The sequence below is a fragment of the Asterias rubens genome, chromosome 22, assembly GCF_902459465.1.
Source record: "Asterias rubens chromosome 22, eAstRub1.3, whole genome shotgun sequence".
Classification (NCBI taxonomy): domain Eukaryota; kingdom Metazoa; phylum Echinodermata; class Asteroidea; order Forcipulatida; family Asteriidae; genus Asterias; species Asterias rubens.
Genome location: NC_047083.1, coordinates 5972701 through 5999469, shown reverse-complemented (window position 1 = coordinate 5999469; position 26769 = coordinate 5972701). Strand labels below are relative to the sequence as shown.

At 37.5% G+C, this 26769-nt stretch overlaps 1 protein-coding gene across 2 annotated transcripts in view; it reads left to right on the top strand.

Moving 5' to 3' along the window:
- The window catches only part of LOC117305175 (leucine-rich repeat and IQ domain-containing protein 1-like), a 46820-nt gene that overhangs the window by 14918 nt on the left and 5133 nt on the right, over positions 1-26769 (top strand). For both annotated transcript variants that reach the window (XM_033789980.1, XM_033789979.1), the window contains exons 9-25: positions 2423-2581; positions 3354-4523; positions 5282-5414; positions 7818-7970; positions 9163-9313; positions 9893-10086; positions 10312-10439; positions 12024-12097; positions 12496-12589; positions 14423-14575; positions 14866-15168; positions 15401-15500; positions 15738-15866; positions 16458-16705; positions 21366-21457; positions 22526-22624; positions 23649-23724. In XM_033789980.1, coding sequence (XP_033645871.1) covers positions 2423-2581; positions 3354-4523; positions 5282-5414; positions 7818-7970; positions 9163-9313; positions 9893-10086; positions 10312-10439; positions 12024-12097; positions 12496-12589; positions 14423-14575; positions 14866-15168; positions 15401-15500; positions 15738-15866; positions 16458-16705; positions 21366-21457; positions 22526-22624; positions 23649-23724 — 3456 coding nt within the window. The remainder of the gene's footprint in view (positions 1-2422; positions 2582-3353; positions 4524-5281; positions 5415-7817; positions 7971-9162; positions 9314-9892; positions 10087-10311; positions 10440-12023; positions 12098-12495; positions 12590-14422; positions 14576-14865; positions 15169-15400; positions 15501-15737; positions 15867-16457; positions 16706-21365; positions 21458-22525; positions 22625-23648; positions 23725-26769) is intronic.

Genomic DNA, 26769 nt, shown 5'->3' with positions numbered 1-26769 from the left:
TTCAAGCCCAAGTAACATGTGCCTGTTTTTTCTGCAAGACTTGGCCGACACTGGTAAACAGAGTGCAGTATGTAGTGTAGAATACATAGGCAACAAATAAGGATAACTGTACTTTTTCAAAATGTCCACAGATTTACATTAAACTTACAGGGTTTGAAGAGGAAGCTTCCCTTCAAATATTACTAACTAAGGTTGTGTAGTTTTTGAGAAATGAGTAAAAAAAGTCACAAAATCATTTTCGTCTCATGAGACCAATGTGATTTTCGCATGTAAAATCCCCTTAACCAGTTATGATATTATACCAAAACCATAGCATAACTGGTTAATACGTTTTTACATGCTAAAATTGAGACGAAAATTATTACTTTTACTCATTTCTCAAAAACTACAGCACCTCAGTAAGTAAAATTTCAAGGGAAGCTTTCTACTATCATACTCTTCAAACTGTGTAAGTTTAATGTAAATTTGTGGACATTGTGTTTTTTGTTAGGAAAAAGTACCCTTTAATAATAATGATAATAATAATAATAATAGTAACAGGTATTTAGAAACGCTACATACACAATGTTTGAAAAGCATCAGAAAAAGAAGAAAGCTTAAACAAGGAAGAGATGTGTTTCAGAAGTTTTTTGAATTGGTCTGTGGATTTTGCGGCTTTAACGAAAGAAGGGATGTTGTGCCATTCTGTGGATGCAGTTACAGTGAATGTGCGATCGCCAGATTTGCTACGGGTCCTAGGAATGGTAAGCAAAAAAGGGGCTCGAGAACAGCGGAGATTAGGGCGAGATGAGTTATGAAAAGTAAAGCAACCCTTGATATACGTTGTATAATGGCGTCTAGTCAGGAAGGCTTTAAAAACAAACAAAAGTACTTTGAAGAGAACTCTTTCTTTTACGGGAAGCCAGTGGAGAGATTTAAGTAGAGGACTGGAGTCATGACGACAATCTAGATAAGGTTAATGCGAGCTGCTCAGTTCTGTAAACTTTGCAGCCGCTTCACTGGGGAACAGATGTTAAAAGGCAGTTGCAATAGTCTAATCTGGACAAATTATGACAGCGTACAGCACTATGACAGATATCTTCATTAATGTACTTCCTAATTTGAGATCTGTTTTTTGATGGAACGTAACAGACTTACATAAATGATTAACTTGCTCTAACATAGACATTACAATCAAAGTAAGCACCAAGGTTCCTGGCTGATTTAGAAGGTACAATAACTGTGGAACCTACATTGAGAGTAACATTCCCAAGGCAACGAAGGCTATGAATAGAACCAATTTGTTATTTGTCATCCAAGTGTTGATGTCTACCATACAAGAAGAAAGTGACTTTAGTGCTTCATCTAGTCTGAAAGCTTTCTTATGATCAAATGTTATGTCGAGTTGTAGGTCATCAGCATAAGTGTGGTTCAGTCTTCAATATACATGTAGGATTTGAATCACTGGAGTGCAACTTACAAACTAACATAATTGGAAGCATACTAGTGTGTTGTGGCAGAGTGTATTCACAGAAATGGAAAAGCCAAATGTTATATTGATTATATTCTGCGACAATGCACGAGCAAAAGGCATTTTACTATTTGTATTATACATGTAACTCGTATAGATTCTTGTCATTTGACATTGCTTTCACAACAAACAACAAATGGAAACTTGTTTACCCTCCACTCTGTAAATGTAGCTCCATTAATTAAGCTTGAATGAAAATGGGGGTCTGTTGGGAATCAAAGACACCCAGGTGGACAAAAAAAGACTTTAGTTAAGGAAGATACACTTCAAATTGAACTTCAACTTGAACTATTTCTTTCTAGATTTTTGTATAGCAATCAAAAAAAAAATACTGTGATTGTGATGATCATTAAACAATTATTGAATAAAATAAACACATTAAAACAAACCCCAGCAATTTGACATTCTCCATTTTAACCTCATTTGAGGAGGGAAAAAACCACCATGCTCCCCATACAAGCAATGATAGAGTATTTTGCCCATGTAACACTGAACTGTATTAAGCGCTGATCAATTGCGATCACAGTGTACATGAAGGTACAAAATGTGTTCACTTAATTTCCAATGAATGGTAAATGGTAGTCTTCATTATTTTTCTGTCGTTAGCACAAGCAAGGACCATTCTACGCTATTGGATGCTATAAGAACAATGTACACCCTCTGTTGGAATAACTTATCTGTTTTGATTCTTTTAACTTGTAAATTTTCAATATTGATGTTTGATTCCTGTTCATACACATGTACCCGCGTATGCTTATTTGCTACCATATTTTATGTATTTTACTTAGGATAATGAACAAATTAACCTTACTAGCGAGGCCAAGCAGATGGTGAGCCAAGATTCCTGTTAATTGATGTTGTCTTATTTAAAAAAAAAAAAAATAAGTTGATGATTTGTATCCTTACCTGTAGAGTGAGAACGAAGTATCAGTTCCGGCTGAATCGTTTAAGAGAGGAAAGGCTACAGCGAAAGCTTCAAAATAGGCAGATGGAAATCATATCATTGAGAAGAGCTGAAGAGCAGAAGAAGAAAAAAGAAAAAGCTGAAAAGAAACAAAAACAGGATGAAAGGTTTGTTTCTAATTTGTATAAGCGCCTGCACATAGGGCCTACACTTGTTGTCTATTCACACATCTTGAAACATTTATCATATAAATAAAGCAATCATTGAAAGAAACACTTTGTATTATGATGTGAAACTTGTCACATTTTGTAGCTGCCATAATGATTTACAGTCACATGAAAAACAGGAAAATGTGATACCTGATCAACTAAAAAAACAAGTTGTTCCTGGGACAATAAAAAATACTAAACATAAACCAAATTTTACAAAAGTATCATTGCTAGAAAGAGTGTTTTCTTAGCTTAAAAATGATACATAACATGTCGACATGTAACTATTCTATCGTACAACAGTTAACAACCCTCAATATATTTGCTTCCTGATGGAGAACAAAAACATCAGGAACAAAAGGTCTCCAAATAGGAATTATATAGAAGGGAGTGTTCCACAAGGATTCAAAAAACAAGCAAACAGAAATCCCTGCAGGATCCACAGTTGTGAATGCGAGTGTTTGTTGTTGTTTACACATTATGTATCACAGGTGCATGCAGGGTAACATCAGACAAACCTGTGAATGCGAGTGTTTGTTGTTGTTTACACATTATGTATCACAGGTGCATGCAGGGTAACATCAGACAAACCTGTAAGTCATAAGAAGTGATCAGTGGTGGGGATACCATTTTTTTTATTTTAGATGTTCCTTGTATTATCATTAACATTGAAGTCAAACCCTTGTCGCACAATGTAACACACAATCATGTAAGCTTTTTCTTGACACAGGAGAAAAATGGAAAAACTTCAAGAGGAAGAAAGAGACAGGAAAGAAAGATTAGAACAAGATAAACGAGAGCAAGAACAGAAAAGGCGGGTACTATTGGAAAAGCAGAAGCTAGAAGAAGAACAGAAGCAAAAAGAGGAGGATAGCAGACAGCAGCAATATCTACATGACAGAACTCAAGAAATTTTATCAAAAATTCAAAAGGAGAAAGCTATTGTTACAAAGGAAGTTGTATCAACCACGGTTGATAACAAAACCCATCCCCCATTACAGGAAGTATTTTTGACATCAAAACAAACTACAGTGGAGCAATCGCTCACTTCACGTACTATTACTAGCATACAGGAACATCACATAGTGACCAATGATAGCATTTTGCAGCAGGAACACGCCACTACCACTGGTTCTTCAGAAGATGCAATATTATTGATGCCAAAGAACATTTCAAATGAAAACCTTTCAAAGGTATCGAGTAATAAGCAATCAGATGACCAGCAGTTATTACTTGATTCAGTACAGCAAAAAGGTGAACCCACTGTGTTAAACCAGCCTGAAATGACTGACAATTATCCACATGAGAAGGAAGGACCAACTACGGCCATGAAGCAACCTGAAATGACTGACAATTATCCACAAGAGAAGGAAGGACCAACTACGGCCATGAAGCAACCTGAAATGACTGATAATTATCCACATGAGAAGGAAGGACCAACTACGGCCATGAAGCAACCTGAAATGACTGATAATTATCCACATGAGAAGGAAGGACCAACTACGGCCATGAAGCAACCTGAAATGACTGACAATTATCCACAAGAGAAGGAAGGACCAACTACGGCCATGAAACATTCTACAGCAGATTCTGTATTATTCAAAGCTAGTCATCTTCAAACAGCAACACCATCCAGCCAGTATGATGTAACAGAATCTGTGAATCCTTCTTGTAACACAATTGTAAAACATCCTCAAACAGTGAGTGATGCAAGTCAGATAAAAAATAGAGATATTAAAGATAATGGATTGGTGAGCAGTGCAAGTCTTGACATTCAACCTAGTAAGGTCAACACTTCTCATAATGAAATTGTCCAGAGTGGAAATGAAGACAGCCAAAGTAATTCATTGGATATAGAGTCAAGATGGTCACAATGGAAGCAGAATTGTGTGTCTCACAGGTAAAGCCAGATTCCTTGTATTCTCTTGTGTACTGTCATGTTTAATGTTAACTCTAGCCAAGCCATTTAAACAATGGCAATGATTGTTGTATTTGGTGCCAATGAATGATTTCAGGAATATAAAAAATCCTTGCCTAACCATGCAAGGAGTGAAACAGATTAGTAAGAGGTAATAATGACGGACACCGTTATAGACATGATGTCATGCTTAAAAGGAGGGTGGTGGTGGACTGAGGTCCTGGTGCTAGTTTTCAGTTCCTAATTGACATTTCCAGGTGTATTTCCATGTTAACACAATGCATATTTGTCAAACAAAACATAACTTCTAATAATTTTTAATGTAAAAAGTCTGTTAAAATCAGCACAATTACATTTGACTGTTTCCGTGATGGTGAGGATTATACAGGGTGCCTTCGATTAGCCCCGGTCCTGCCCACGGTGGTTTCGAATAGCTTTGACGTCATTCCAGGGGCTCACCCGGGTCAGCCCCAAGTGCCCTGATTGTGGTACAGGTCACTCTGGGGGCTGGCCGGAGGGGCATGACATCACCACGAGAGACGTTTGTGATAATTCGATTAGCTCTTGTCAGGGGCTCACCAGAGTGAGCACAGCGGGGTCGACATGGGGAAGCTAATAGAACGCACCCACAGAAATGCATACTTCTCTCTCTATTACATATAAAGGGTGAAGGTGAATAACTATGGTAGGATTACATAATAGTAAAGTCTTCTTTCATTGGTTATATTATTAATGTACAGTTCTTTAATGAGTTCAATGAAGTATGATGAAGCAAGGAAGGTGTTGAGGAAGTCCCATGGTTTGAAGAAGTTTCCTGATCTTACTGTTGCACAGTTATTGTCATCCTCACAACCAAAGACGCCACTGGCACAGGTAAATACACTCACATCAGATTTGCCTCTCTTGAGAATTATTTGATTAATTTCAATTTGAAAGCAGAGAGAATTTTAAGTTTTCGCCAGCAATTGAAATGGATTGTGGAAGTCTCACAGGTTTTCAAACATTGAGACCCATAAAAGTGACGAGTTTGTTTCCTTCTTGTGTTTTAAAAGCAAAATGCTCCCAATGTTGTTAAAATATGTGTGAGACTCGCAAGGTGCTAAAGATCTATGAACAAACACCCTGTTTGAATTCACAAGTTGGTTGATTGGGGGTTTTATTATTGAAAACAATTTTTTTTTAATATAATATACTCTTCTAAAAACCAATTACATTTTTAAAAACAATTTCTTTGTGTGGCTACAGAAACCAAGTGAAGATAAGTGGTACAATGTATAAGGAATATAGAAGTGGCTACAGCTGGTTGTGTTGTGCCAGCAAATATGGACCAATTATTGTCATGCAATATGCATTGTAGTCTCTATATGCAATAGGTTTGCAATGAGAACAAGTTTGCTTGACAAGTAGCCCTGGCGGCCTTACATTTTCGTTTTGTACTACAGTGACGTCCTGGATATCAGGGTCCATTTCTGGGGCGGAAAATTTTCACAGCTTCATAACTCAAATCTTACCTGCAACAAGCCACTAATTTCAATAGATTCACATTCCATGGCAGCATATATTTTTCTGCGGTGGGTTTTGATCGTCATATATTCTTCACAAATCCGTCATTTTCATGAAATAATGCAGCTCCCAAAGTTAAGAAATTTAAATTTTCGTTCGTACTCTCACAGTCTGACGTGCGTACGCAAGATGCACGACAAGCAAATCTTGCGTTGTATTTGCGTGTTAAACGCTGTGCAGTCAAGATACGGAGAATACCCAGAATTCATGCGTCTTGCGTCTTGCACGCGAATGTATACGCGTACGCACGGCAGCAGACAACACTGTGAGAAAACGATCAAAACGGGAATTTTTTCACGTTGCATTATCTCACGAAAATGACAGATTTGTGAAGAATATATGACAATCAAAACCCACCGCAAAAAAATGTATGCCGCCATGGAATGAGAGCTGCCAACTCTTCCGGATTTTGCGGAAGCGGAAGACTCCCGTATTTGACGGCATGACGGCAATCTTCCGTCATCCCGCAAGCAGTCAAAATCTCCCGGATCCCCAACCTGTTAATGAAAAAATAATAAAATTTACGAATTTCCTAGCCCTCCGCCGTGGCCCGTGTGTGTATAACGTTTGCGCGCATGCATATTTAATTGAATAGATGCGCAGAAAAAGTTGTTCTAACCGTAGTTTCGTCTTCTGCGCATCCATACATGTGCATGCTATGTTTGGCACTGATCAACCTCGCCACCATGGGTAGTGCGCTATATCGATACCTCTCGTCACTAACCCCTGGAATAGATGATTGCACTTACAGTGGCGTTATACTCGTGTGGGATCGTTATGACGCACTGCCCACGATCGAGCAAATGACGCTGCTAACATCGTACACCACTGGGAACGTGGTTGGGAATGTAAAGCAAAATGGCGCCGCCCAGCAGAGCAACTGGTATGTCGCTGAAGAAAATTAAATACGCTCAAAAATACAAAGAAGACTACCACAAAGAATGGCCTTGTATAAAGAAATCATCAAAGGATGAACATACCAGTCACTGCAGCAACAAGCTAAGGATCGTGGAGAACCATCCACTTCAGTTTCAGGTTCATCCACCCCTTCCTCACCTAGTCCTAGGCAACAATAGGATAGGAAGGTAGGTCAGTGCTTCAAAACTAGAAACATGTGCAAAACATTTAAAACATAAACAGCAATATTCTTTAGTAATATTTCAAATGTATATGTCTGTACATGAATATTGGTTTTTATGTCTGCAAAAATAGTTGTGACGCGTGCTGAGATTGAGTCTTTCTGACTTAAAAATAAAATCTTCCTGATTTTCAAAAACCAATGTTGGCAGCTCTGGAATGTGAATCTGTTGAAATTAGTGGCTTGTTTCAGGTAAGATTTGAGTTATGAAGCTTTGAAAATTTTCCGCCCCAGAAATGGGCCTTAATAGTTAGGACTCTGTATCTGTGTACAGAGAAAGAGTCCTGTATAGGGCTACTTGACAAGTGACTGTCAAAAGCATATCATAATTGAATAATCAACAACATTTGAATCCAAACGATAACTTAAGTTGTATTTTAAATTTGAGTAAAAGGATTGTTTACTGGATATGTATAGGACCTTCAAAATTCAGCATTGAGACAAGGTACATAATAATAAATAATGAATAATAATGAACAACTCTTATTTTCTTTCATTTGATGGTGTTTGTTAATTATCGCTAACATGATTGTGATTACGATAATTGATGATTATTATGATTGTTATTGATTCAGGTTACTACCATCATACTACATGATGTACCAGGCTGCTCTCTTACATCCCTTGGTCAATGTACTAATCTACAGTGTCTAGAGATGACTCATTGTGGAGTTACACATCTACATGGTCTACAAGAACATCATCATATAGCCTATATTAATCTAAAGGTGAGAATCACTCAGCTGTTTTTCATGTTTTTCATGTTTATTCTCTGTTCTCTTTCTTTTGAGTTACACCATTTGGCAAGCTAAGCATTTGATGAAGTGACTGTGAGTATTTAAATGGGTTTATGGTCCTGCAAAATGAAGTAGAATGTTGTTTTTGTCAAACTGAGATTGAAATAATTGTTGATTCAGACGGGAATGAGTTGTATCCAGCACTCGCAAATGCAATTGTCAATAGATTCTTTTTTGAGCTTGACAAGTAATACATCCTAAATTAATTATTAGCAAACTTCAACATCGCAAGTACCTTTAAAACTCAAGCCTCGTTTGATTGGAACAAGAAACTGAATAGGAGACTTTCCAACGCTAGGTGGCAGCAGACATACCGGGTAAATTTCCATTGTTTACATAGTTCTGAACATGCGCATAATTCTGAGAACAATGGATTTACCCGGTAAGTCTGCTGCCCTCTATCGTCCTAGAAAGTCTCCCATTCTGACTTTTAATGATGTTTAGTTTAAACACAAGTGAACGTCTGATTCATATGCATACTAGATTGGAAGGATTGAATTGTTACATGATACAAGCAAATAAATGCCTCATTGTTAGTTCATCTTCTGCAGTGGACCTTGACCTTAAATCTTTAGGAGTACTGGTTGTTTGCACTCCCCAGATAAGTTTGAGGAGCCTGGAAGAATTCACATTCCTTTAAAAGTATGATCTCAAGAATGGATTTTTGAGAGATAGTTGAACAACCCAGATTTGTTTGATTTAAGATATTGTTTTGTTGAACTAATTGGTGATAACTAATGTTTCAATTTAAGACTAACCTTGATTTATCTTTTTGACCCACAATGAAGCACAACAAAGTTAAAAATGTATGTTGCAGAGACTAACCTTATTGTATCCTATTTACCCACAATGAAGCAAAACAAAGTTGAGAATGTATGTTGCGGAGACTAACCTTATTGTATCCTATTTACCCACAAGGAAGCACAACAAAGTTGAGAATGTATGTTGCAGAGACTAACCTTATTGTATCCTATTTACCCACAATGAAGCACAACAAAGTTGAGAATGTATGTTGCAGAGACTAACCTTATTGTATTCTATTTACCTACAATGAAGCACAATAAAGTTGAGAATGTATGTTGCAGAGACTAACCTTATTGTATCCTATTTACCCACAATGAAGCACAACAAAGTTGAGAATGTATGTTGCAGAGACATGACTAAGCTGACTCAACTGCTTCTAGGAGACAATCAACTAACATCAGTTCATGGATTGGAAGGTTGTAATCAACTCTACTATGTACAATTGTCACATAACAGCATCACTAGAACAGGTACTTGTATTGACTTAAATCGTGTGCATGTATAACATATAAATTGTCACACCATATTACCAGTATAAAGTCTGCTGTAATCGCACATCCAGTTATCTCAGAGACAGCATTGTACTTATAGCATGTAAGCCTGGAATTTCATCTTTGAGAGGGCAAGGCCATTGTCTCTTTACAATAGCACTTCCACTACAAAACCTTTAAGCCTATAGGAAGCATTTTAAGGGGCACCAAGACCAAGACCAAGACCAGGGCAACAGAACCTGTGGCCCTCTGTGGTTTGAATTGAGTTCAATTCAATTCAATTCAAAAATGGTTTATTAAAACATGTCTCACAGTTAAAAACTGAATTGCACATGTCAACATCATGTTAAAAAAATAACATCAGCCGAACCTGAATGGTTAGGTAATCACTTTATTCTGTCAATGGTGAGAACAAATAAGCATACTTGAAGGAATTGACATTGACTCTTTATTTTATGTGATCTCAAAGTGTATACAATGGTATGTTAATTAAAATTTCATTGCCATGATGTTGCAGATAATCAATTGTAACTGTTTTCCATTGCTGTTGAATTCCAGATGGGTTGAAGTGTCTGTCAAGTTTAACTCATTTAGATCTTGGACATAATCAACTGGTTAGCATCAAGGGACTTGGTAACTTAGTGTGTCTACAGGATCTCAACCTCTCACATAACCATCTATCAGCAGTGCAAGAACTTGAGACATGCTGTTTGTTACAAAGGCTCAATATACAAAGTAACTGTCTCGTTGAGGTATGCTGCATTGTACTACATGATACAAGTATACAAACTATCCCTTCATGTTAAAAACAGGGAAGCAATGACTAAACACAGTTAATATTGATTGACCTATTCAGTTATATTATGTATTGAATTGTATTTCTATTGGTTACCACATTAAAACAAAACCAAGGAAATTGATAATTAATAGTTAAATGTCAGTGGTAATGAACAATTTGTTTTCAACTTCATGTTCAGATGCCACCAGTTGATAATCTTGTGTTACTTCGTGAGTTGCAGCTTAATGATAACAGCATAAGCAGTGTAGCAATATTATCAGATGCTTGGTTGCCCCTACTACAACATCTCCATCTGGCTCAAAATGGGTAAGCTCCTCTTTCAGGTTGTTTCACTTCAACTAAGATTAATTGAACTCGTCCAAACATTATCTTTAGTGGAGATTAATCTCATTCCAGGTTTAGTTCAACTCAACGAAGGTTCAATTTGCTAAAACATTAGTTCAGTTATTTTAACCCAGATTAAACCTAGCATCAATCCAGTTAGGATCTAACTTGACTAAGGAAGTGAATAAAAGAGAAGTGACTCTGTCTTAAGCAGCTGTTTAAAACTGGCAGGGTCCTGATCATGCAATTAAGGACCAAGCCCAAGGCAAGGTCCTTTACCATGACCTTGCAAGGTTTAAATGGACAACTAAAAGTAAACTTGGAAAATCTGCAAAACAAATCAACAAACAGGCTTGTACATGTATTACAGCCCCCCAAAAAATGGTTTTGGAATGTCAAAATATGTCAATGCATGATAATTAGCATCCAAATTGCTTGGTAACCATGGTTAAAGCATCCAAATTGCTTGGTAACCATGGTTAAAGGAACACATTGCGTTGCATCGGTCGAGTTGGTCTTTGAAAAGCGTTCTGTAACCGTTTGTTATAAAATGCATATGGTTAGAAAGATATTGTAAAAGCATGCCTCGAAATTGCGTGGTTTTCTTTTTACCTCGTCGACTAACACTGTCGGCTGTTTATGGAATTGTCAAAGCTTTGACTCCCATAACGGGCCGACCTTGATAGTTCGCAATGTTAAAGGACAACCGTGCAATTTTGAGTGATACTTGTGTGGATCATTATATTCTACTTTTAAAACATCTTTCCATCCATATGCATTTCATAACAAATGGTTTCAAACGATTTTAATAGACCAACTCGTCCGATCAACATGCTCCTTTAAAGAAATTCCGTGATATTCAACATTCAAACTTGCATTTAAAATTGACATTGTAACTACAAAGTAAAACAGTTGATTATTGAAGGTCCAGTGTACATGTAGTAACTGTCTGTAGCTTTATGGTAGGTGAGGTATCAGAGGTAGCCACATCAAGCATAGGATTCAATGAGTGAGAATTAAAGGTTACTCACAAGACTTTTACATGAAGACATGAAAGATTTGGCTGGGATGTGGATGTGATTGGCTAATTGTTGTTGGCCCAAGATTGAAAAGGAAATCACTAAATACTGAACTGTAGTCATCATCTCTCTCATTCTCACTGGCTTTGTTGGCGGAATAATTCAGGATGTTAGTTTGACTTGAACATTTGATATATGCATTGATATATGCATCAAGCCAATATCAGGCAACTCGGTCATTAAAACAGAGCATAACAAATAATGATGCTAAGTGATGATGCTAAACTGATCAACTCTCATGCCAAACAGAGAGGCTTGCAGATCAACCACTGAATGGTCCTACCTATAATAACTTAACAATGTTGCTAAGTGATGATGTTAAACTGATCAACTCTCATGCCAAACAGAGAGGCTTGCAGATCAACCACTGAATGGTCCTACCTATAATAACTTAACAATGTTGGAGTAACAAGTCATAATCTAGAATTTAAAGAAAGTGTACAAGTTTCTATTTTACTATTGATTAATTTGTTGCATTTCATTTCAGTCTAGTCAATGTGGCTGATGTGAAATTTTGCTTGATGTTGAAGACATTGGACATGAGTAACAACTGCATAACCGGTAAACTCTCAAATCTACATTTAGGTATTAGGGAATTAAAGCAGCCTTTATTTATGGTGATCAATAATCCTTTTAAGTGTCACGTTTTATGAAAATACTATAAAATAAACTTCCAAACAAATAAGATTTCATAAGAACAGAAAATTGAGACGTCTGGTAAAGTATAGAATGTATAAAATGAAGTAAATTCAGAAAATGTGTTTGCATGTATCTTCTTGTAGCAGGTTTTTAACTTAACAAGTCAATCTTAGCTGAACAATATCTTAAATGTTGCTGGCAATGTACCTCTTTTGTCATTTTCACATTTCAACATTAAGTAATTATCACAAAAAAGACTCTTGAAAACACCAAATACATGTAGAACTAATGCATAGTTGTCTTATTTGTCTTGCTTTTAGACATTGACACAGTTTTGAGTGGATTGAATCGTTGTATCCATCTAGAAGATTTATGTCTCGAGGGTAACCCAGTTACTCAAGACGATCAGTACAGGTAAGAGGCTTTTAGGTTTGTTTTTGTATGTATTGAATGAAATGAAGAAGATTGTTTGTGTTTTATCCCTGATGCACATTTTACATCATTGTTGTGAATGGCTAAGGTTGTCATCATTGTTGTGAATGGCTAAGGTTGTCATCATTGTTGTGAATGGCTAAGGTTGTCATCATTGTTGTGAATGGCTAAGGTTGTTTACATCATTGTTGTGAATGGCTAAGGTTGTTTACTACCACAGTAATATGCATGTAGATTTCTTTTTCATGACTTTGAGAAAGTACCAAGTATTCAGTGCTTCAAACACATTTTATGTTAAACACAAAGAAGTACCAAGTATACAGTGCTTCAAACACATTGTATGATAAACTAAAAGAAGTACCAAGTATACAAAGCTTCAAACATATTGTATGATAAACACTCGGAAGTACCAAGTATACAATGCTTCAAACACATTGTATGATAAACACAAAGAAGTACCAAGTATACAGTGCTTCAAACACATTGTATGATAAACTAAAAGAAGTACCAAGTATACAATGCTTCAAACACATTGTATGTTAAACACTAAGAAGTACCAAGTATACAATGCTTCAAACACATTGTATGATAAACACAAAGAAGTACCAAGTATACAGTGCTTCAAACACATTGTATGATAAACTAAAAGAAGTACCAAGTATACAATGCTTCAAACACATTGTATGATAAACTAAAAGAAGTACCAAGTATACAGTGCTTCAAACACATTGTATGTTAAACACAAAGAAGTACCAAGTATTCAGTGCTTCAAACACATTTTATGTTAAACACAAAGAAGTACCAAGTATACAGTGCTTCAAACACATTGTATGATAAACTAAAAGAAGTACCAAGTATACAAAGCTTCAAACATATTGTATGATAAACACTCGGAAGTACCAAGTATACAATGCTTCAAACACATTGTATGATAAACACAAAGAAGTACCAAGTATACAGTGCTTCAAACACATTGTATGATAAACTAAAAGAAGTACCAAGTATACAATGCTTCAAACACATTGTATGTTAAACACTAAGAAGTACCAAGTATACAATGCTTCAAACACATTGTATGATAAACACAAAGAAGTACCAAGTATACAGTGCTTCAAACACATTGTATGATAAACTAAAAGAAGTACCAAGTATACAATGCTTCAAACACATTGTATGATAAACTAAAAGAAGTACCAAGTATACAGTGCTTCAAACACATTGTATGTTAAACACAAAGAAGTACCAATTATACAGTGCCTCAAACACATTGTATGATAAACACAAAGAAATTCATTTAGCTGCAACTTTGTTGAAAGGATTGTTCTCAGGTTGGATTTGACATGGTGAAAGCAACAGAGCATTGTGTCAAAGTGTCTATAGTTGAAATTGTTTCGTTTTTTAACAAAAGGGCATTTATAAATGGGAAAAAAAGAGGAGTGACTCATTCTTAAACGGCTGCTTAAAACCTTGCAGGGTCTTGGCCATGGGATAAAAGCCCTTGCCTTCGGCTCGCTCCTTAATCACACGACAACGACCCTGCCGGTTTTAAATGGCCGCTGAGATCGCTTTGCTACCCTTTTGTTGCCTTACCTAAAACAACTTGCTATGCGTGTTTTTCAAGAATTTTGAATTTCATTTTAGTTTTTTTCCCCAGTTTTTGATACCTGCAAGACTTGCACAGTCTATTACGGAAAAGTTCAATCTTTCTTGTTATAAGAACCAGAATTGAGAATAGTCTGTTTTTCTAATTGACTGATTCAGTTACAGGATTGAAACAGCCTACAGGTTTGACATTCAAATATGTTGTATTTTCAGGGGGCAAGTGCTGAAGAGGCTACCATGGTTACAGATATTGGATACTGAAGTTATTGCTGTGCATTCACCACTGCAACCATGTAGAAATGCTTATGAAATAATGTGTAGGTCACAACTACAAGCCCAAGACCAACTTCACACTTTATACCAAAAGTAGGTGCATTCATAATCAAAATAAACATTTATTCTTTTTGCTATTTTGATGATGTCTTTTTAAAATATCCATTGTTCACTTTCCAATCATTAAAATGTCTTAAGTCAAAGTTATTGTATTTATAGTAATTTTTTTCTTAATTTTTTAAGCGCACATATTGTGTAGAGCCAAAATGTTTAATACTGCGTTTATATTAATGAAAGGGGATTTCTTTGCAATCAATAATCTTTGATTGATCTAAACTTCTTGCATGTTTCCTTGACATGCCATTATCTCATGTATCTGATAGGTCACATGATGGAGATCTGTCAAGGAACCTGGTAGAGAGATGTTCTATCATGTCGTCCTATATGGAATGTAGTCTGACACAGGCTTTACAACATCGTCGTATGCAGGAGTCGGGTAATATGCTGGATTCAAGGGATGTTATCTCATCATTTAATGAATGTGTAGCAGCAAATACACCTTCATCAGTCAATGTTCATCTGCATCAAAGTGGAGTGACTCCAGTACATCAGTCACCAGTTACTAACAATGACCTAATATTAAGGGATGACCATCATGAAACAGACACGCAACTACAACTCCAAAGGTATACTTTATTCAATACTAGCACACAATTTCATTGCGCTGTTTAAAGGTAAGCACATTTTTGTGCTTACTGAAGCAGAAATATTTGCTAAGGTGTAAACGTATTTCACATGTCAGCAGGAAAATTTGGCAGCCCTCTTTGCGGCGAGTTCACCATGGATTCTTATTGTTAGGTCATTCATTTACTATATAAGACAAACTTGAATGTTGTTTTGTTTTGTTTTCCTTTCCAGGAAGGCTGCAGTAAGAATTCAGTCAAGATGGAGAGGTTTCATTGTGAGACGAGATATTGACAAACATACCACGCTACGGATGGCAGCGTCACATATACAGGTATGATGATTGCAATGTGTATTGAGCCTAGCTGTGGATGGTAGCATCATGGTATAATGATTGCAATGTGTATTGAGCTTAGCTGTGGATGGTTGCATCATGGCATAATGATTGCAATGTGTATTGAGCCTAGCTGTGGATGGTTGCATCATGGCATAATGATTGCAATGTGTATTGAGCCTAGCTGTGGATGGTAGCGCCATATAATGATTGCAATAATATTGTATTCTGTTGCAGGCATTGTGGAGAGGTTACAGAGTGCGGAAGAGACTTGCTGTAGCAAGACAAGCTGCACGTTATAATGAGGATGAGGAGGATGACATGTTATATGATGAGATAGACCCAATGTCATGGGACTTGGCCCAGGTTAGTTGTAGAAGCTTTATTTCATCTATTGATTTTACCCTTGATGTACAGATGAATCAAGTATTAAGGGAAAAGTTTGAAACATTCTAAACTTGCAATTGATCAATTGTAACTTCCTTGTATTTAAAGAGATGATTCAAACCTAAATCGTGAAGCCCACTTGAAGTGACAGTAAAATAATCTTGGGCTTAAGTGGTAAGAAAGCATCTGGGCTGGATTTCACAAAGATTAATATTAAGATGTGTTTCAATCTTAATTACTGAGCAAAGGGTGAGTTCACAATAAAAGTCACTTTGTCAGTACAGACAGCAAGTCTCACAAGTATCAACAATGAACAAAAAAACTCAAAACAAAGACTACAAAATTCTTGAAAATCAAAATATCCATAGCAATATGTTATAAGTACAATGTTTCAGCCAATGTGCATTGACAATGATTTAAGTACATGTACACTGTCAAAACACATCAAGTCTACCAGAACAATCGTTGTCTTCTTTATGTAATTTGCAAATAAGGTTTATATGCAAAATGAGACTATGCTGAAATGGGAATGATGGTCTTTGATTGTAATTTCTACTTTGATTGTTGCAGGCTAAGATGGACATTGAGTGGTTGCCATCAGAGATGCCATCTATTCCAAGAATTCATCCACTGGTTCCTAATACACATAGTGTACCCAAGCTAGCTCCTGAACCACCCTCAGCTAGACAAGCATGGTGTGCATCACCAGATACTAGACCTACACTAGTCAGCAAACCACCTATCCCTCCAATACACACTCTGAATGATACTCCAAGATCCAACAAGAGTCACAAACAAGACCAGATTACACAGGAATGGTAGGAACATATTAATACACACTACAACAAGTTAAATGAACAACATCACTTAAAGGGTTTTAGAGGGTAAATTTTGATGTAAGGATGTTTACCCCAATCAAATTACTAAAAAGGTTCCTTGAACTACGTATAGAAGTAATGTTTTTAAATGCAGTGACTGTTTTTAATGCAGTGATCTGTTAGTATGTAGATAACAACAATAAGATTATGGTGCAACTTGCATCCTCGGTATTGGAAGTGATGTATAGCTGAGTGTCGTCTGCATACACATGGTAACTCAGATTAAATTTCAGGATGATGTCACGAATCAGTAAAGTGACCAGCGTAAACCACTGCGGGCCGAGTGCAGTCCCCTGTGGCACAGAGTAGTTCAAAACAACAGGGTCCGTACTCGGTGCCAATACATACATGTTGAGTTCTATTGTAGAGATACGATTTGCACCATGCTAGGGCTGTGTCCTCTATGCCAAGGTTATTCTGGAGCCGAGAGAGAAGGATGTTGTGATCAACAGTGTCAAAAGCAGCACTCAAGTCTAGCAGGACTAGTGCTGTAAGGTTACCATTGTCCATTGCAGAGAGAATATCGTTGCTCACACGGACTAGTGCAGCCTAGGTCCCATTGAAAGGCTTGTATGCTGACTGGAACACGTCGGACAGGTTGAAAGTATGAATGTGATCAGAAATACGTGATGAAACTACTCGATGACTTTTCCAAGATATTTGAAGTTTGCAACCGGTCTGTAGTTTTTGAATATCTCCTTGTCCAGGTTTGGTTTCTTGATGAGCGGCCTGATGTAGGAAACTTTGAGGCTATCGGGAAAACAACTGGAACTGAGAGATTCGTTTACAAGCTTAGTGATGTAGGGTACAACTATATCAATGTTTTGCTTTATCATGGATGTTGACACTGGATCCAGCTCACAGGATTTTGAAGGAGATTTCATAATAACCCTTTGAATCTCAGCAACAGTGGCAGGCTCAAACACAGAAAGTCTACACTCTGGTTGAAGATGTGGCAGTGTCTGCGGCACGTTGTAAGGGACTGGTGAAAATGATGAGCGGATGTCTGAAATCTTGGTGACAAAGAATTTCTGGAACTCATTTGCTAAGTCCTGGTCATTGTAAGTGGATGGAAGGACAGGGGTTTTGGGTTTGAGCAACAACTTACCAATTATCTTGAAGAGCTTCTTTTGATCACCTGAGGATTCTTGTACTTGAGATGAACAATGGATGATCTTTGCCTGGTTGAGCAAATTCCTAACTACTTTACATTGGTTGCGATATTCTTGTCGTTGTATTGCCAATTTGCCATATTTCCGCCACTTCCGCTCCAGTTAACGACAAATCTTTCTCACTGTACGAATATCATCATTGAACCAGGAGACTTCAGTTCAGACCTTGACTGATCTCGTTTTCCAAGGTGCGTATTTAACCAAGATGTCACTGACTGTACTTTCATATTGGCTGACATAGAAATCCAAGCAGTCTTGATCAAATTCTAGATTGGCTACATGGGTGCCTATGTCGCGGAACACTTCGGGAGGATTCACATGTTTCCATTGTCGGCTCTTTATAAGAACGGTTGGGACTTTGGGCTTGCACAGACTCAAGTTACACATGACTGCATAATGGTCTGATAATCCAGGTAGAATAACAAAGTTTGAGACAATAGGTGGGGTGATGTCAAGAGTTATGACAAGGTCCAGGCAATGACAGAGACGATGAGTCGGCTCCTTGATATGCTGGGTAAGACCAAAAGCCTGAAGTAGATGCTTAAACTGGTTTGCATTGGTGTTGTGGATGTCATCAACATGAATGTTAAAGTTGCCGGTGATGATGATTTCCGATGGATGAAGCAGATTTTCCAAAATCAAATTCTCAAACTCCCTTAGAAAACTTGAGAAAGTCACATGTTGGCCGTTTGAATCTCTTTCAGGTCTGTAAACAATGACAAGGCGAACAGATTTAGATTTTCCGGAAACTTCAGCATGAAGAGATTCAAAAACTGTGTACTGGACGTCATTACTTTTCACAGAGACGGATAAAGTAGATACCGGTATGTACAGTACTGCAACTCCTCCACCAGTCTTGTGAGGTCTTGGGATGTGATGAAAGTAGTAGCCAGCAGGGGTACACTGACGACATGTTAAGTTGTAGTCTGGTCTCAGCCACATTTCTGAAATGGCAACAAGGTCCAGATCTTTTTGCAGAACAAAATCAGCAAAATCGTCATACTTGTTACAGATGGACTGTGTGTTCAGAACACAAAGGCCGAGTTGAGATTCGGCTGGAGTCACTGGTACTGGAACAGATGGGAGTGTAACTTCGGGTACAGGGGGTTTATGAACAGTTCTACGGCGACCAGCTTTTTTACCACGATGTGTAGGTCGGTAAACAGTGCTGGGATTTACAAAAAGGCCAAGGTTCTGTAATGATAATATACAGGAAGGCAGCAGAGTTGTAGCACGTGTGGATGGAGCACAACGGAGACTGAGAAGCTTGTTTCGTGAGTAGGAATTTGCAGAGTTTGGACTAGCTTCTGCTGAGTTTGAGTTATTGACACCTTCAGGGCCGGGATTTACAGCAATGTCACAAAAAATCACAATTTCCAAATGAAAAGTGGCTAGGGAGTTGTCATAGTAATAAATAGGGCATTTCAGATATTTACGACCCTGGATGAGTCCTTGATGTGTCTTTGGCAGAATGCAAGCACCAGACACAGTTGATGCTGATGGGACTAAGCTGACCACAGATGAGTCAGTACAGTACAATGGTCTAGCAAGCAGAGAGAGAATGAAAAGGATACTTACCTCTATTGTCCCCAGATGGGCGAACAATGTCCATGGACTAGGTGGATGACTGCACAGGATGCAGCCACCTAAGTGTGTGTAAGCTTTATACACCAGAATTCTCAACTGAGACAGTGAAAAATTCCAACAGAAAAACACTATTTTCACAATTCAGATGACTCCAGGATACACAGAGAAAGTCCTGTAGATTCCAGGTGTTGTGACAAATCCAGTTGTATAAGAATAAAAACACAAATAGAGCAATATACTAAGAAATTAGCAAACAAACACAGAGCTGATTTGAGTGGCCGCTTTCAGACGCTCAGTCTATATAGCAGTCAATTGAGCAGCCCAGTTGCTACTATACTTGACATGCGCTTTGAGACGCTCAGTCTATTGAGCAGTCAATTGAGCAGCCCAGTTGCTACTATACTTGACATGCGCTTTCAGACGCTCAGTCTATTGAGCAGTCAATTGAGCAGCCCAGTTGCTACTATACTTGACATGCGCTTTCAGACGCTCAGTCTATTGAGCAGTCAATTGAGCAGCCCAGTTGCTACTATACTTGACATGCGCTTTCAGACGCTCAGTCTATTGAGCAGTCAATTGAGCAGCCCAGTTGCTACTATACTTGACATGCGCTTTCAGACGCTCAGTCTATTGAGCAGTCAATTGAGCAGCCCAGTTGCTACTATACTTGACATGCACTTTCAGACGCTCAGTCTATTGAGCAGTCAATTGAGCAGCCCAGTTGCTACTATACTTGACATGCGTTTTCAGACGCTCAGTCTATTGAGCAGTCAATTGAGCAGCCCAGTTGCTACTATACTTGACATGCGCTTTGAGACGCTCAGTCTATTGAGCAGTCAATTGAGCAGCCCAGTTGCTACTATACTTGACATGCGCTTTGAGACGCTCAGTCTATTGAGCAGTCAATTGAGCAGCCCAGTTGCTACTATACTTGACATGCGCTTTGAGACGCTCAGTCTATTGAGCAGTCAATTGAGCAGCCCAGTTGCTACTATACTTGACATGCGCTTTGAGACGCTCAGTCTATTGAGCAGTCAATTGAGCAGCCCAGTTGCTACTATACTTGACATGCGCTTTGAGACGCTCAGTCTATTGAGCAGTCAATTGAGCAGCCCAGTTGCTACTATACTTGACATGCGCTTTGAGACGCTCAGTCTATTGAGCAGTCAATTGAGCAGCCCAGTTGCTACTATACTTGACATGCGCTTTCAGACGCTCAGTCTATTGAGCAGTCAATTGAGCAGCCCAGTTGCTACTATACTTGACATGCGCTTTGAGACGCTCAGTCTATTGAGCAGTCAATTGAGCAGCCCAGTTGCTACTATACTTGACATGCGCTTTGAGACGCTCAGTCTATTGAGCAGTCAATTGAGCAGCCCAGTTGCTACTATACTTGACATGCGCTTTGAGACGCTCAGTCTATTGAGCAGTCAATTGAGCAGCCCAGTTGCTACTATACTTGACATGCGCTTTCAGACGCTCAGTCTATTGAGCAGTCAATTGAGCAGCCCAGTTGCTACTATACTTGACAAACTTATCATGGCGCATTGTATTTCACAATCGTCATTTTCCCTTGTTCCAAATCATGTTTCGGTAATTGAATATGTATGTACATGTAGTATAACATGGTTTATTTTGTTGACTAGACGATATGAGCTCCCCTCGGTATTGGAAGTTGGCAAACTAGTTCTCTCGGCTTTTGTCAATGTCAACTTCCAATACAACTTCCAATACCTCCGGAAGCTAGTATCGACTAGTCACCCTAAAACCTTGTAATATTTGTTTAATATAATAGATATGTTGTCATTAATGTTAATCGACTTTGATATCTGAATTTCTAGGGGTTTTAAAGATTCTACTACAGCAGAATTAATGATGAAACGAGCCAAGAAACTGACTAAAGGAGCTAAAAGTCATAGGAAAAAAACAAAAGGTTAGTACAAATCAGAAAAAAACATGTTTTTATTCCAACTAACATAGTTTCATATTGATACAGACTACAATTACTACATACGATGGCCACATATCTTTGTATATGCTTAATTATTGAATGCATTAATAGTGAGACTACCATTTAGAGGTGATGGTTGGAGCGCATTATATTCAGTTCAATTCAATTCACTTTATTCCCAAATCCAAACAAATAAACAAAACAATTAGGAGTGAATAACGAATTAAGTAATACAAGCAAATGGAATAATGATAATACAAGTAATACTATAATACACCATTTACAAGCAAAGGCAAAATATAAATTACGGAAAACAAAGCAAAAACCAAAACAGAGCACAAGGTGTGGAGTTGGAGGGGGCCCTTATAAAGCAAAGCTTGTCGAGTATGTTCCCACTAACGAAAGCACTGAAGCAAAACTAATCTGTGGCGAGAGCGAGTAAAATGTAGCATCAGCAGAGGGAGAGAACGTACTTCTGCCTGGATAGATGACAGATTCGAGGTTTTTACTAAGTTGCACATTTTACATACTCTGTACATTTCTAAAGAATTGTTTGAATTCCAAAATGCTTGCGCAATCTTAGAGAAAAATACCGTCTTCAAAGATTGCACAAAGTGCCCTCTAGCGTTCGCTGGTTCTTGTAGCTTACAGTCCATTTATTGGGAAACAGTGGGAAAACGCTTGTGTCTGCACGCTCATAGTGTGACAATAAAAACCTTTCAAAATCTATCATTGTGATACCCAAATTACTATCCCTTTAGGTTATTGTGTTCTTATAACATCACAGTGACCCCCGTATGTGTTGATGTACAAGCAGTGAATGCGGTTCTACTACAGAAATAAAAAGCCTACGTTTGTTGACATTGTACGTCTTGTTCGGCAGGGCTCCTTGTACATGTACGCTGGACATGAAGTTTTTTTTTTGTAATTTGGGGTACTGTATCTGTCCGTCAAGCGTCTTATCCGCTGGAAATTACGGTACCTTCTTACATCACTGCAATTTGTTTCTTACTTTTATCGTTCTAAATTAAAATGTGTGTCTCCTTCTAGATCCTTTGGAAAGATATCAAATAATGAAAAAAGGACAAGAGTCGTCAAGAGTTGTTGTGCCTCCCAAGAAGAGGATTGAAAGACAAGAGTTCTTCCAAGGTAAAATTAATCATTGCATCGAGCATCTACACACCCAAAATAATGTGTAATGATGTATTGGGTTCTGTCTGATTGTACATAATGTATGTTATTGATGTGCATGTAAGATGGTAAATGTCATGACCGATAGTATATTAAAATTGGATGCATCAATGGTGCACTATAAAATCACAAGGTGAAATCTGGACTGTTTCTTCATCTCATGCAATGGATAAACCAGATTTCACTGAGTAATTTCAAATCACAAAGTTATAAAATCTGGACTGTTTCTTCATCTCTTGCAATGGATAAACCAGATTTCACTGAGTGATTATATTCACAAGGTGAAATCTGGACTGTTTCTTCATCTCTTGCAATGGATAGACCAGATTTCACTGAGTGATTATAATCACAAAGTGAAATCTGGACTGTTTCTTCATCTCTTGCAATGGATAAACCAGATTTCACTGAGTGATTATAACCACAAAGTGAAATCTGGACTGTTTCTTCATCTCATGCAATGGATAAACCAGATTTCACTGAGTGATTATAATCACAAGGTGAAATCTGGACTTCACTGAGTGATTATAATCACAAGGCGAACTCTGGACTGTTTCTTCATCTCTTGCAATGGATAAACCAGATTTCACTGAGTGATTATAATCACAAAGTGAAATCTGGACTGTTTCTTCATCTCTTGCAATGGATAAACCAGATTTCACTGAGTGATTATAATCACAAAGTGAAATCTGGACTGTTTCTTCATCTTATGCAAGTGGAAACTTGGCTGACAAGTCTGTCACCATCACCATTCCTTACTTGGATATACATTCTAAACTATTCTAAATCTTTAGTAGTTTTAAGAAGACAGATCTAAAAACCATTAGATTTTCCAGTATAACTGAATCTTATGTACGTTAGCGTGTTGTTTTTGTATTTGTAATGCTATTATTGGCTCCTAATCAGAGTTAGCTCATTTCAATGTGCAGTGATCGAGTGTCATATTTCCAGTAAATAAAGTCAATCAATCTTGTTTACTTTCTAGCTCGGGACCATGAACTCAGACATATTACTACAGAAGAGACACAAGACAAAGAACACAAGCATGCAAGAACCTTTGAGTAAGTACAACAATTAGTCAGCATTGAGAATTTAAAGTAAGACAGTAGAGACACAAGACAAAGAACACAAGCATGCAAGAACCTTTGAGTGAGTACAACAATTAGTCAGCATTGAGAATTTAAAGTAAGACAGTAGAGACACAAGACAAAGAACACAAGCATGCAAGAACCTTTGAGTGAGTACAACAATTAGTCAGCATTGAGAATTTAAAGTAAGACAGTAGAGACACAAGACAAAGAACACAAGCATGCAAGAACCTTTGAGTAAGTACAACAATTAGTCAGCATTGAGAATTTAAAGTAAGACAGTAGAGACACAAGACAAAGAACACAAGCATGCAAGAACCTTTGAGTGAGTACAACAATTAGTCAGCATTGAGAATTTAAAGTAAGACAGTAGAGACAAAGAACACAAGCATGCAAGAACCTTTGAGTGAGTACAACAATTAGTCAGCATTGAGAATTTAAAGTAAGACAGTAGAGACACAAGACAAAGAACACAAGCATGCAAGAACCTTTGAGTGAGTACAACAATTAGTCAGCATTGAGAATTTAAAGTAAGACAGTAGAGACACAAGACAAAGAACACAAGCATGCAAGAACCTTTGAGTGAGTACAACAATTAGTCAGCATTGAGAATTTAAAGTAAGACAGTAGAGACACAAGACAAAGAACACAAGCATGCAAGAACCTTTGAGTAAGTACAACAATTAGTCAGCATTGAGAATTTAAAGTAAGACAGTAGAGACACAAGACAAAGAACACAAGCATGCAAGAACCTTTGAGTGAGTACAACAATTAGTCAGCATTGAGAATTTAAAGTAAGACAGTAGAGACACAAGACAAAGAACACAAGCATGCAAGAACCTTTGAGTGAGTACAACAATTAGTCAGCATTGAGAATTTAAAGTAAGACAGTAGAGACACAAGACAAAGAACACAAGCATGCAAGAACCTTTGAGTGAGTACAACAATTAGTCAGCATTGAGAATTTAAAGTAAGACAGTAGAGACACAAGACAAAGAACACAAGCATGCAAGAACCTTTGAGTAAGTACAACAATTAGTCAGCATTGAGAATTTAAAGTAAGACAGTAGAGACACAAGACAAAGAACACAAGCATGCAAGAACCTTTGAGTGAGTACAACAATTAGTCAGCATTGAGAATTTAAAGTAAGACAGTAGAGACACAAGACAAAGAACACAAGCATGCAAGAACCTTTGAGTGAGTACAACAATTAGTCAGCATTGAGAATTTAAAGTAAGACAGTAGAGACACAAGACAAAGAACACAAGCATGCAAGAACCTTTGAGTGAGTACAACAATTAGTCAGCATTGAGAATTTAAAGTAAGACAGTAGAGACACAAGACAAAGAACACAAGCATGCAAGAACCTTTGAGTAAGTACAACAATTAGTCAGCATTGAGAATTTAAAGTAAGACAGTAGAGACACAAGACAAAGAACACAAGCATGCAAGAACCTTTGAGTGAGTACAACAATTAGTCAGCATTGAGAATTTAAAGTAATACAGTAGAGACACAAGACAAAGAACACAAGCATGCAAGAACCTTTGAGTGAGTACAACAATTAGTCAGCATTGAGAATTTAAAGTAAGACAGTAGAGACACAAGACAAAGAACACAAGCATGCAAGAACCTTTGAGTAAGTACAACAATTAGTCAGCATTGAGAATTTAAAGTAAGACAGTAGAGACACAAGACAAAGAACACAAGCATGCAAGAACCTTTGAGTGAGTACAACAATTAGTCAGCATTGAGAATTTAAAGTAAGACAGTAGAGACACAAGACAAAGAACACAAGCATGCAAGAACCTTTGAGTGAGTACAACAATTAGTCAGCATTGAGAATTTAAAGTAAGACAGTAGAGACACAAGACAAAGAACACAAGCATGCAAGAACCTTTGAGTGAGTACAACAATTAGTCAGCATTGAGAATTTAAAGTAAGACAGTAGAGACACAAGACAAAGAACACAAGCATGCAAGAACCTTTGAGTAAGTACAACAATTAGTCAGCATTGAGAATTTAAAGTAAGACAGTAGAGACACAAGACAAAGAACACAAGCATGCAAGAACCTTTGAGTGAGTACAACAATTAGTCAGCATTGAGAATTTAAAGTAAGACAGTAGAGACACAAGACAAAGAACACAAGCATGCAAGAACCTTTGAGTGAGTACAACAATTAGTCAGCATTGAGAATTTAAAGTAAGACAGTAGAGACACAAGACAAAGAACACAAGCATGCAAGAACCTTTGAGTAAGTACAACAATTAGTCAGCATTGAGAATTTAAAGTAAGACAGTAGAGACACAAGACAAAGAACACAAGCATGCAAGAACCTTTGAGTGAGTACAACAATTAGTCAGCATTGAGAATTTAAAGTAAGACAGTAGAGACACAAGACAAAGAACACAAGCATGCAAGAACCTTTGAGTGAGTACAACAATTAGTCAGCATTGAGAATTTAAAGTAAGACAGTAGAGACACAAGACAAAGAACACAAGCATGCAAGAACCTTTGAGTGAGTACAACAATTAGTCAGCATTGAGAATTTAAAGTAAGACAGTAGAGACACAAGACAAAGAACACAAGCATGCAAGAACCTTTGAGTAAGTACAACAATTAGTCAGCATTGAGAATTTAAAGTAAGACAGTAGAGACACAAGACAAAGAACACAAGCATGCAAGAACCTTTGAGTGAGTACAACAATTAGTCAGCATTGAGAATTTAAAGTAAGACAGTAGAGACACAAGACAAAGAACACAAGCATGCAAGAACCTTTGAGTGAGTACAACAATTAGTCAGCATTGAGAATTTAAAGTAAGACAGTAGAGACACAAGACAAAGAACACAAGCATGCAAGAACCTTTGAGTGAGTACAACAATTAGTCAGCATTGAGAATTTAAAGTAAGACAGTAGAGACACAAGACAAAGAACACAAGCATGCAAGAACCTTTGAGTAAGTACAACAATTAGTCAGCATTGAGAATTTAAAGTAAGACAGTAGAGACACAAGACA